The 12,371-nt window shown below is 37.1% G+C and overlaps 1 protein-coding gene across 13 annotated transcripts in view; it reads left to right on the top strand.

Moving 5' to 3' along the window:
- Positions 1-12,371, top strand: part of WDR47 (WD repeat domain 47) — a 63,799-nt gene that overhangs the window by 20,523 nt on the left and 30,905 nt on the right. For 7 of the 13 annotated variants that reach the window (XM_047728444.1, XM_047728456.1, XM_047728445.1 and 4 more), the window contains 3 exons: positions 3,353-3,458; positions 5,368-6,170; positions 9,484-9,610. In XM_047728444.1, coding sequence (XP_047584400.1) covers positions 3,353-3,458; positions 5,368-6,170; positions 9,484-9,610 — 1,036 coding nt within the window. The remainder of the gene's footprint in view (positions 1-3,352; positions 3,459-5,367; positions 6,171-9,483; positions 9,611-12,371) is intronic. The other 6 variants (XM_047728448.1, XM_047728450.1, XM_047728449.1 and 3 more) reach the window with 4 other exon arrangements.

Below are 12,371 nucleotides of genomic sequence, written 5' to 3' on the forward strand. Positions count from 1 at the left end.
CCATAGTTGTCATCCTCTACATTATATCCCTATGATTTTTTAACTGGAAGTTTGTATCTTTGGATCCACTTCACCTGTTCTGCCCACCCTTCCAACTCCTGACTCTGGCAACAATATTTTATCATTGGCCTTCAGCAGTTTGATTATGATGTGCTCAAGTGTGGTTTCTTTGTATTTTTCCTGCTTAGGGTTCGCTAAACTTTTTGAATCTTTAAGTATATATATTTTCATCAAATTTGGCAAGCTTTTGGCCATTACTTTAAATATTTTTTTCCGCCCTTTTCTCTCTTCCTCCTGGGACTCTATGCGGTATCAGATGATAGATATTGTCCCACTGGACTGAGGTTCTGTTCCTTTTTTTAAAACATTTTTTTTCCTGTGTTTTCTTCAGTCTGGATTATTTCTACTGATTTACCTCTAGTGTTCACTGATGGCTTTTTCTGCTATTAGCAGTCTGCGCATAAATAATGCATTTTTCATTTCAGATAATTGTACCTTTCCATTTCAGAATTTCTTTTATCATTTTTCTGCTGAGATATTTCCATCTGTTTACTCATTGTGACTATATTTCCCTTTAAGTCCTTGAACATATTTATAGTCGCTATTGCTTGCTAATAGTCTTTGTTTGCTAATCCCAACTTCTAGGTCATTTTAGGCTCAACAACTATTGATGGCCTTTTTCTTAACTACGAGTCACTTTTATTTATTTTAATAAATCTAGTCATTTTTAAAATGTCTTCTGCATATTGTGGATTCATTGCTAAGACTCGATTCTTTTATCTTCCTTTGAAAAGTGTTGACTTTTGGGGCACCTGGGTGGCTCAGTGGGTTAAGCCTCTGCCTTCAGCTCAGGTCATGATCTCAGGGTCCTGGGATCGAGCCCCACATTGGTCTCTGCTTGGCGGGGAGCCTCCTTTCCTTCCTCTCTCTGCCTGCCTCTCTGCCTGCTTGTGATCTCTGTCTGTCAAAGAAATAAAATCTTAAAAAAAAAAAGTGTTGACTTTTATTCCTGCAGATAGTTAACTTGGTTCCACTCTCACTTAATGGATGCCAGCTGAGATCTTGGTTCAGTTAATTAGGCTTTCATCTCTTGCTTTCTCTGGGCTCCTTGGAGTCCCCTTTGCATCTTCACAGTTTCAGAGATAGCCAAAGATTTGGGCTGAGTTAATATAATAGATGGTGGTGTATTTTTCGTTATAGCTTCTTTCTTTTTTTGATGTCTCCCTGCTTTTCAGCTACTCTTGCAGTACCAACCGTTTTTGCTGACTTTTCAGTAAAGTGGAACTTCAGCTTTCTGCTTGAGTTTTAGCTTACACTGTGTTGACCGGAGAGTGCCCCCACCGGAAGACCTTATACCCTTGAATCTTTTTTTTTCCCCTAAAGATTTTATTTGTTTATTTGTTAGCAGAGATCCAAGTAGGCAGAGAGGCAGGCAGGGTGGGGGGCAGGCTCCCCACTGAACAGAGAGCCCAATATGGGGCTAGATCCCAGGACCCTGGGGTCGTGATTTGAGCCGAAGGCAGAGGCTTTTACCTCTGCCTCTGCCTTTTTACCTCAGTGTACTGAGCCACCCAGGTGCCCTATACCCTTGAATCTTACCCAAAGGTTCTTTTTTTCAAGGATTGACTTCCCTCTTTTGTCCATTCTTCATTCATCTGAATAGTATTTCTTTGACCGTCTCCTGCCTTTACATAGCACACACCTGATCATCTTCCAAGAGTCAGCTCTTACAAGACTTTCCTTATACTTCCCACCCCTTCTGATAGAATTGGTTTCATATTCCTTTGAGACCTTGCTGTACAGTGTACATATTTCATACAATTTTTTAGATGACCCTCTTTTTGAAGGCAAGGATTTTGTTTTATTTTACACATATTTGCTACCATAACAATGTTGAAAGAATGACTGAAGTTTCATTATTATTTTTAGTCTGTAGAAATACTTTTTCTTTAAGGTGCTTAAGGCATCCAACATTTTTAAATTCTTAGGCAAGTCAAACAGACTCCTCTCCCTGAAACATCTCTGTTAAAAAGTTTTTTTTTTTTTTTTGTTCCAAAGATTTTATTTATTTATTTGACAGACAGAGATCACAAGCAGGCAGAGAGGCAGGCAGAGAGAGAGGAGAAGCAGGCTCCCCACCGAGCAGAGAGCCCGATGTGGGGCTCCATCCCAGGACCCTGAGATCATGGACCCAAGCCGAAGGCAGAGGCTTAACCCACTGAGCCACCCAGGTGACCCCTCTGTTAAAAAGTTTTAAGGTTTAGGGGCACCTGCGTGGCTCAGTCAGTTAAGCATCCAACTCTTAATCTCAGCTCAGCTCTTCATCTCAGAGTTATTGAGTTCAAGCCTTGTGTTGGGCTTCATGCTGGAGCCTCCTTACAAAAAAAAAGTTTTAAAGTTTATGGGTATTTTATGACTTTTCAGGAATACTCATTTTTTAAAAAAAATTTATTTACTTATTTGACAGACAGACATCACAAGCAGGCAGAGAGGCAGGCAGAGAAAGAGAGGGAAGTGGACTCTCTGCTCAGCAGAGAGTCCAATGTGGGGCTCGATCCCAGGACCCTGGAATCATGACCTGAGCCGAAGGCAGAGGCTTTAACCCACTGAGCCACCAGGTGCCCCAGAAATGTTCATTTTTTTACGATAGTTCAGCCTGCTTTTATTAGATTGTCATGTTTGAAGAGAAAAAAAAGATATTTTGAATAAAATACAAAATAATAAAATATAATAAAACAAAGCATTTTCAATGTAAAGGACTTTGATTTCATATTAGATAATATTTAACATCTTCAATAAAACTTGATTTTTGTTCAGAATTAATATTGGAAGTCCTTCCTCTGAGTGTTCAATCGTATTTACTTAATTCTGAAATTATTGTAGCCTCAATGTGATAAGCTTTTAAGAATTTTGAGAATTTTTTGTAAGCAAAGGCAGGTATAGTAACTTTTAAGTGTATTTGATTTATGAGACATTGGCAAGTTAAATTTTCAAAAAATATTAAAGGATTAATTAGTCCTTTGGAACAAATATAGCCTCTGTTGCTCTGGGGAGTTGGGTTTCATTTCCAATCTTTGACATTTCTGTAACTCAGCTTTTTTTTTTTTTATTATTATTATTTTTTAAAGATTTTATTTTTTTGACAGACAGAGAGCACAAGTAGGCAGAGTGGCAGGCAGAGAGAGAGGGGGAAGCAGGCTCCCCGCTGAGCAGAGAGCCCGATACGGGGCTCGATCCCAGGACCCTGGGACCATGACCTGAGCCGAAGGCAGAGGCTTTAACCCACTGAGCCACCCAGGCGCCCCTGTAACTCAGCTTTTTAATTTTAATATTTCATATTTTATTTTTACAGGTTTCGTTATATTATCCTGAAACAGAAGTTTTTAGAAGCTTTATGTGTTAACAATGCAATGTCAGCAGAAGATGAGCCCCAGCATGTAAGATTTTTATTCCTGAAGGTTTGCGCCATAGTCTTGTTTCAGTCATAAGTATTTTATTCACTAAAACAAAAGATTAGTATCATGAATTTTCAAAGTTTTTATGAAGTAGGATGGGGTAAGATTTTACCCTTTTGTAGCTGTAGTGCTTTCAGTCTGTAATGCTTCTAAACTTGTTGCAAGATTTAGACAAAGATGATAAATGAGTGGCTGGCCAGTAGGTGAGTAATGTGTGCTCTTCTCTTGTTTAAGGTGATTTAGATTGCAATAGATGTTTGACTTAAAGATGCTACATTGTTGCTTTTTTCTTTATCCAGAAGTGAATTATGATTAACTTCTTTTTGTTTTTTCAGTATTTACATTGTAGCAGAGGTGTTTTTTTTTCCTCCAACTTTTTATTTAAATTCCAGTTAGTTAACATACAGTGTAATATTAGTTTCAGGTACAGAATCCAGTGATTGGTCACTTACATACAATACCCAGTGCTCAGCACAACAACAGAGGTGGTTTTTGATAAAATCTTTATGCCTTTATGACAATTTAAATTTAATGATTCAAAGGATTTATTAAACATTTATTTTTCTCTTGAGATTTTATTTATTTATTTGATAGAAGGTGAGCCTGAGCACAGGGAGGGGTAAGGGGAGAGTGAGGAGGAGAAGCAGACTCCCAGCTGAGCAGGAAGCCTGCTGTGCATAGCTCAATTTCATGACCCTGAGCTCAGATGCTTAACTGACTAAGCCAACCAGATGCCCTGGGAAGGGTTTTACTTTTAAAGTTTTAGTAATAGTATTGTTACATTGTTCCCAAACCAAGGAAACTTACTATGTGCCAGGATGTGTTCACTGAAATAAACTCAAAAGATATTACAATGACGAATTTCATGTGTAATAGAGAAATGTTTGTCAGATAATGTTTTTTTTAAAAAGATTTTATTTATTTACTTGAGAGAGAATGAGAGAGAGAGAACATGAGAGGTGGGAGGGTCAGAGGGAGAAACAGACTCTCTGTCCAGCAAGGAGCCCCATGTGGGACTACATCCTGGGCTCCAGGATTATGACCTGAGCCAAAGGCAGTGGCCCAACTAACTGAGCCACCCAGGCGCCTTTTTTTTTTTTTTTTTTTTTAAGAGATAATGATGTTTAAATGTGGAAAGAACTCTGGAATATAAGTCAAAGGACCTAATTTTTATTTTGTCTTTGTCACTAACCAACTGTATTACTTCCGTTAAATCTGTTCCCCGACTTTTTTCATATATAAGATGAAGAAAGGTGGATATATAAGCTCTAAGATTCCTTTACATCATAAAAAGTTTATGAGTCTAAGGTAATATTCAGTACCCAAATTATTGTAATCTCTCTCTCAGCTAAGCTTCCTTTATTCTTTTTCATTCTGTTTTTGTAGTAAATGAACTGTAAATGTTCTTTTTTCTTTCTTTCTTTCTTTCTTTCTTTTTAATTTGCTTTCTTTCTCTACACAAATTTCTCTTATGGCAAGTTTGAGAATGGCTCTTTTACTTTTGGGGTAAGCTGGAGTGACAGCAAGCTATATAAACAAATGAATATTGACATGCTTCAGTTTTTATTTCTAGAGAACTCAATTATTCTTGACCTTAAAAATTATACATTTGAGAGTGATAGTCTGAAGCCTGAACTAGAACACTATTTTTATAGTAAGAATTTAATTTACTAATTAACAAAATTATTTAATTTTTATTTTAGTAGTGAAAAGCATTTTGATTCCTGGATTCCTGACTTGAAAGTTGTTAAATATCTTGCAATATGAGTATTCTGGGACAGTAGAGTTTATCCTTTTGCAGTTGAATAGTTTATGAGAATTTATAAGGTATCTTTGTATTTGAATAAAATACTCTTGGCTTCATATCTCATAACATCTCTCTTAATAGTTATCACTTAAATTTTTCTTACAGCTGGAATTTACCATGCAAGAAGCTGTGCAATGTTTGCATGCCCTAGAAGAATACTGTCCTTCTAAAGATGATTATAGCAAGCTCTGTTTGCTTTTGACTTTGCCTCGTCTGACCAATCATGCTGAATTTAAGGACTGGAATCCCAGCACTGCACGAGTTCACTGTTTTGAAGAGGCTTGTGTCATGGTTGCAGAATTCATCCCTGCTGATAGGAAGCTAAGTGAGGCTGGTTTTAAAGCAAGTAACAATCGTTTATTTCAGCTTGTAATGAAGGGTCTACTTTATGAATGCTGTGTAGAATTTTGTCAAAGTAAAGCAACTGGAGAAGAAATTACAGAAAGTGAAGTACTTCTTGGCATTGATCTTTTGTGTGGTAATGGTTGTGATGACTTGGATCTGAGTTTATTGTCATGGCTTCAGAATCTCCCATCTTCTGTCTTCTCTTGTGCTTTTGAACAGAAAATGCTTAATATTCATGTTGACAAACTTCTGAAACCTACAAAAGCTGCATATGCTGATCTTTTGACTCCTCTTATCAGCAAACTTTCTCCCTATCCATCATCTCCAATGAGAAGGCCTCAATCAGCTGATGCCTATATGACCCGCTCTCTGAATCCTGCTTTAGATGGCCTCACTTGTGGACTAACCAGTCATGATAAGAGAATCTCAGACCTTGGAAACAAAACTTCTCCAATGTCACACTCCTTTGCTAACTTCCATTATCCAGGTGTACAAAACCTCAGTAGGAGTCTCATGCTTGAGAATACAGAATGTCACAGTATTTATGAAGAATCTCCTGAACGGTAAGTATTTGCTCATAAAAATTAGAAAATATTGGCAAGTGTGAGATTTTTGTGTGTGTATGTTTAATGTTCAAGTCGCTTTTTAAAAATTATTATTATTATTTTTTTTTAGAGAGGGAAGGTTGAGGAGTGCAGAGCCTGACATGGGGCTTGATCTCACAATCCTGAGATTATTTTCTGTTAAGTTGCTATGAGGTTGCAGAGGAGGGAGTTGTGATATCTTGTTTAATGTTTTTTAAAGGGAAGGGGGGATTTTAGGATGTTAAGTGACTTGCTAAAGCCCAAGGCATCTTATTGCTCTACTTGAAAGATAGAGATGATACCTAGTCATGAAAATGGATGAGTATAACTTATAATAGGAGCTTCCTGTTATCTAAATCCCAAAGGAATAGAGTCTTGAACATTGGTAGAGACTATCTTAAACTTATCCTGGACTTTCGGTATCTTTAAAGAAAATTTTCATTGTTTGGGATGTTGAACTTCAGTTCTGGGGGAGCTGCTGATACTCTTCTGAGTGCATAAGAAGAACTTCCTGGTCGGTATAATGAATGGCATGTTTGGACATGTACACCAGTGGGATTGTGTGGAAAGAAGACACAAAATCCAGCCACATCTGACTCTACACGTGCTGTTGCTTATGTAAAGAAAGTAGTAAAAATTGAGGAATGACTGGATAAAGACATAAAGAAGTGGAGTATAAGTTACTAGATTACAGAATAAACAGAGAGGTAAAAAATGATATATCAGGGGCGCCTGGATGGCTCAGTGGGTTAAGCCGCTGCCTTCGGCTCAGGTCATGATCCCAGGTCCTGGGTTCAAGCCCCACATCGGGCTTTCCGCTCGGCGGGGAGCCTGCTTCCTCCTCTCTCTCTGCTTGGCTCTCTGCCTACTTGTGATTTCTCTCTGTCAAATAAATAAATAAAATCTTAAAAAAAAATGATATATCAGAAGTGAGTAATACATGTGTTATTAGCTGAGCAGTAGCAGTAACCCAGAAAACATCTGTCCTGCTTGTGAAATTGGAAGACTTACGAGCCAAAGCAGTGTGGAATAATGAATAGAGCGTGATCTTGGGGGTCAGGCTTGGGCTTGAACAATAGCTTTGTCATTTAGTAGTTGTGTGACCTTGAGATAGTTCCTTAATCTCTCCGAGCCTCAAAGACCTCCTCTATAAAATAGGGTGTTGACTTGTGAAGTGAGATAAAGCTCCTAGAGGAGAGGGAAGTAATGTGAATGGTATTTAGTAAATATGAATTTCTCCCCTTCTGAGTGTCATACTCCAGGTAAGGACAGTATGTTAAAAGGGCTGCTACTAACATGCTGCGGAGGGCTACTGTGCTGTGGATAAAGTATAAAAATTTACTTTGGAGAAAGTTAACCTTGTTTTTAAAAATACTTGAGGTGTAATTTGAAAATATTGGGAGGCTTAATTAGATCAGTTATGTTGAAGATGCCACATGAAGAGACCTCTTATTTGTGGTAAATTCGTGTTTAAACAATTTGTTTAAAAATATTTGCATGTCTGCTCTGTGCTAGTACCATGCTGCATCCTGGGTATAGTGATTGAGTTATTATGGTGAACAGGAAGATAAAACATGAAAGAAAGCTTTATAAGAGAGTATGTAGTGTTTTGTAAAGACAGCTTTTTTTTTTTTTTTTAAAGATTTTTTTTATTTATTTATTTGACAGAGAGAGATCACAAGTAGACGGAGAGGCAGGCAGAGAGAGAGAGAGAGGGAAGCAGGCTCCCTGCTGAGCAGAGAGCCCGATGCGGGCCTCGATCCCAGGACCCTGAGATCATGACCTGAGCCGAAGGCAGCGGCTTAACCCACTGAGCCACCCAGGCGCCCTAAAGACAGCTTTTTACTCATAAACTCAAAGGAAGAAAAATCAGTTGAAACATAAGCTTTGGCTACTCAGTGTAATGGTCTCAAAATTAAACAGCAAAAATATACAAATTCTCAGGAATGGGTCAGCATTGGATTTGGATCCTGAAGATCTGATTCAAATCCTAGTTTTATTTACCCACTGTGCAATTTTAGGAAAATGACTTTGTTCCTTATCTGTGAAATGGGAGTTACAATTTATTTCATCAGTTACTGTGCAAGTTAAATGAGATAGTGCATGTGGAAATGCTATATAAATTGCAAAATTAAATGTTACCTTATGAAGGTCATTTTACTCTATCTCTATACAGTTAATAACTCTTAGAAAATCTGTCTTTTGGACATAAAGTGGGACCTCTTGTGGTCATTAGCAGGTTAGAGCACTGACTGGTAGCTGAAAACTTTTCCTGTCTTTCTACTTCCTCCTCTGGGTACATGTGTGATTCCGTATGTTGAGATACTTATCCGAAAGCTTCTAACTAATGGTGCCTTTCTGAGGATGACTAGCTCTGCTTCCTGAACCCTAGACCTGTAATTTGTTACGTCTTACATACATCTGCCTGGAGAGGCCAGTATGAAGCCATCCCATAATCAGATTCTTTTAAGGGAAAGGTCATTTTACTTTTGTACATGTTCCCCATGGTACCTTTTGCCAATGAATAGTCTGTATAAATGTCTGTGGTATTCGTCATCTTTGGATGATGTTAGTTATTAAAAATTTTGAACAGAGTAACTATGAAAAGTAGAAATTGCTAGTGTTTAGAAGAATATTGGAAACAACCTGATGTAAGATATTAAGCTTACTAATTAGTATGCATTAAAATATTGAAAAGATGCATATTCAGCTTTTATGTTAAGTGCAAATAAACCAAAGACAGTCTTTTAATAAAATCTAAACAGTTCTTAAAATTTTGTTGAAATGTACCCTCTTTAATACCCGCCACCAGGCTATTAAGGAGGGCACGTATTACATGGAACACTGGGTGTGATGCATAAACAATGCATCTTGGAACACTGAAAAAATAAATTTAAATTTTGTTGAAACATATTGGAGGGAAAAAATTAATGTTTGGGGAAGAAAATCACAGATTAAGACATGAAGAGAATTCAGGCATGAGGTCATCCAGCTTATTATTCAATTCAATTTATAGATGAAGCTCAGCCACAGAGAATGTAAGTGATTTCACCAGACTGGAGCTGCTACCCTCCTTGCTTAATAATCCAGTGCACATTCTGTTATGAGCACATTCTATTTTTTTAAGAAACTTACATAATGCCCTTAGTAGAAGAAAGGAATATTTAAAAATCTATTTTTTGCACATTTGATGAACATTTAGATTGTTTTCATTGTGTTAATTAAAATATATTTTCCTTCACCCCTACCTCTTCCTGTTTGTTTGTTTGTTTGTTTTGCATCTTTCTGAAAGAAGTGATACACCCATTGAGACACAGAGGCCTATAAGCAGTGAAATCCCGGGCCAGAGTTCAGTTTCAGAAAAAGAGCCTGCAAATGGAGCACAGAACCCAGGACCAGCTAAGCAAGAAAAAAATGAGGTAATATTTAATATACCTAGTGACTTCTAGAATTATTCTCTTTGGAAGAAGTAATAGTATTTGCTTAGATAGAATGTAAAAGGAATTTTCCAATATTTGGAAGTAGGTGAGAGACTATCTAGACTTTCTTATTAATTAATTAATTTTCTCCCTTTTCCCTTAAGGATGCATGGTATTTTTAGTTGTCATGTATTTTGAAGCATTTTTAACAGATGAATTTATTAACAATCTAAAATGCCACAGTTTATATTAATCTTACATATTTCAGAACTCAAGTAATTGAACTCACATTGAATGTGGATAGCTTGTATTTGTAAGACTATCCTCTATATTTTACTAATTAGATTTAGTGAACAAAAATTATGACATTTATAATATCAAGTACTTTTATCCAAGTCTTTCGAATTCCAAATTATTTTTCTGTGGTGATTTGGAAAAGAAATTGTATAATAGAATATAAGTTTTATCTTATATGGTATGCCACTTAGAAGAGGTGAAGAGGTAGTTTTAATAAGTTCAATAAATTTTTTTGTCTTCAACTGAATATTATGAATGAAGTAGAAAAATTACTATTAAAATACATATATGAATATGCACCAAAAACCAGAACCCCAAAATCTGTGAAGCAAACAATGGCAGAGTTGAAGGGAGAAATAATAGTTGAAGACTTCAATACCCCACTTAAAATAATGGGTAGAACATCTAAACAGAAGATCAATAAGGATAGAGGGTACTTGAGCAATACTTAAATCAACTAGACCTAACAGACATCTATAAAACAACTATGTTGTTGCTTTGGAGGATGCACCTTTTTTTCACCCAGAGGTATCTGTATCAGTCTTTTTAGAGGAAGTTGTTTTCTTAGACACCTCAGATCAGTGTTCGTATTCCAAGAATTGGTAAGTTTATGAATATGTGAATATTAACAACACATGAATGCAAATACATAAATAAAGTGATACTAACAAGAAAGAAAGAACACTCCAACACTAGCAGAACACACATTCTTTTGAAGTGCACTTGTAACATTCTTTAGGATAGAGCATATGTTAGGACCCAAAACAAATCTCAATAAATTTTAAAAGATTGAAATCAGGGGCACCTGCGTGGCTCAGTCAGTTAAGCATCTGCCTTCAGCTCAGGTCATGATTCCAGAATCCTGAGATTGAGCCCTGTACAGGGCTCCCTGCTCAGCTGCTTTTCTCTTTCCCTCTGCTTGCTGTTTCCCCTGCTTGTGCTCTGTCTCTCTCTTTGTCAAATAGATAAATAAAATCTTAAAAAAAAAAAAAAAAGCAAAGATTGAAATCATGTGAAATATCTTTTCTGACTACAATGGAATGAAGCCAGAAATTAATAACAGAAAATTCACAAGTTTGTAAAAATTAACACACTCTGATGGGTCAAAGAAATTGCAAGGGAAATTAGAAAATACCTAGAGACTAACAAAAATGAATACAGTGTACCAAAGCATACAACGTTCCAAAACAGTGCTCAGGGGAAATTTATAGCTGAAAATGAATACATTAAAAAAGAAGAAAGACGGGGCACCTGGGTGGCTCAGTGGGTTAAGCCTCTGCCTTTGGCTCAGGACATGATCCCAGGGTCTTAGGATCGAGCTCCACATCGGGTTCTCCGCTCCGTGGGGAGCCTGCTTCCTCCTCTCTCTCTCTGCCTGCCTCTCTGACTACTTGTGACCTCTGTCAGATAAATAAATAAAATATTAAAAAAAAAATAGAAGAAAGATCTCAAATCAATAACCTAACCTTATGCCTTAAGGAACTAGAAAAAGAAGAACAAATTTTATCAGAAGGAAGAAAGTAATAAAGATTAGAGGGGAGAAAAATAAAATAGAGAATAGGAAAACAGTAGAGGAAATCAGTAAAACCAAAAGTTGGTTCTTTGAAAAGATCAACAAATTGACAAGCACTTAGACCAAAGGGGGGGTGCACACATGAGTAAGTAAAATCAGAAATGGGTAATACTTTTTTTGGTATTGTATTGTAATATGTATTATAATACATATTATTTATAATAATAAAATGAATTATAAGAGAATACTATGACCAATTGTAAGCCAACAAATTAGATAACCGAGTTGAAATGAAACCCAAATTACCTAAATGATTCAAGAAGAAATAGAAAATTTCAACAGACTTATAATGAGTAAAGAGATTGAATCAATAATCAAAAAGCTTCCAACGGTGATGGGTGGCTCAGTGGGTTAAGCCTCTGCCTTCGGCTCAGGTCATGATCTCAGGGTTCTGGGATTGAGCCCCACATCGGGCATTCTGCACAGCAGGGAGCCTGCTTCCCCCTCTCTCTGCCTACTTGTGATCTCTCTCTCTGTGTCAAATAAATAAAATCTTTAAAAAAAGGCTTCCAACAAAGAAAAATCTAGGATCAGATAGCTTTGGGGGTGAGTTCTACCAAACATTTGAAGAAGGGTTAACATCAGTCCTTCTCAGAAATCTTCCAAAAGTATGTAAGTGGAAGGAATAATGCTTCCTAACTCATCCTATGAGGCCAGCATTACTCTAATACCCAGTTCAGATGAAAACATTACATGAAAAGAAAACTACAGACCAGGGCACCTGGGTGGGTCAGTCAGTTGAGCCTCCAACTCTTGATTTCAGCTCAGGTCATGATCTCAGGGTTGTGGGATTAAGCCCCATGTTGGGCTCTGCACTCTGCATGGAGTCTGCTTGAGATTCTCTATTTCTGCTCCTTCCCCCACCATGTGCACGCTCACTCTCTCTCAAAA

This window comes from Lutra lutra, chromosome 4 (assembly GCF_902655055.1).
Source record: "Lutra lutra chromosome 4, mLutLut1.2, whole genome shotgun sequence".
Classification (NCBI taxonomy): domain Eukaryota; kingdom Metazoa; phylum Chordata; class Mammalia; order Carnivora; family Mustelidae; genus Lutra; species Lutra lutra.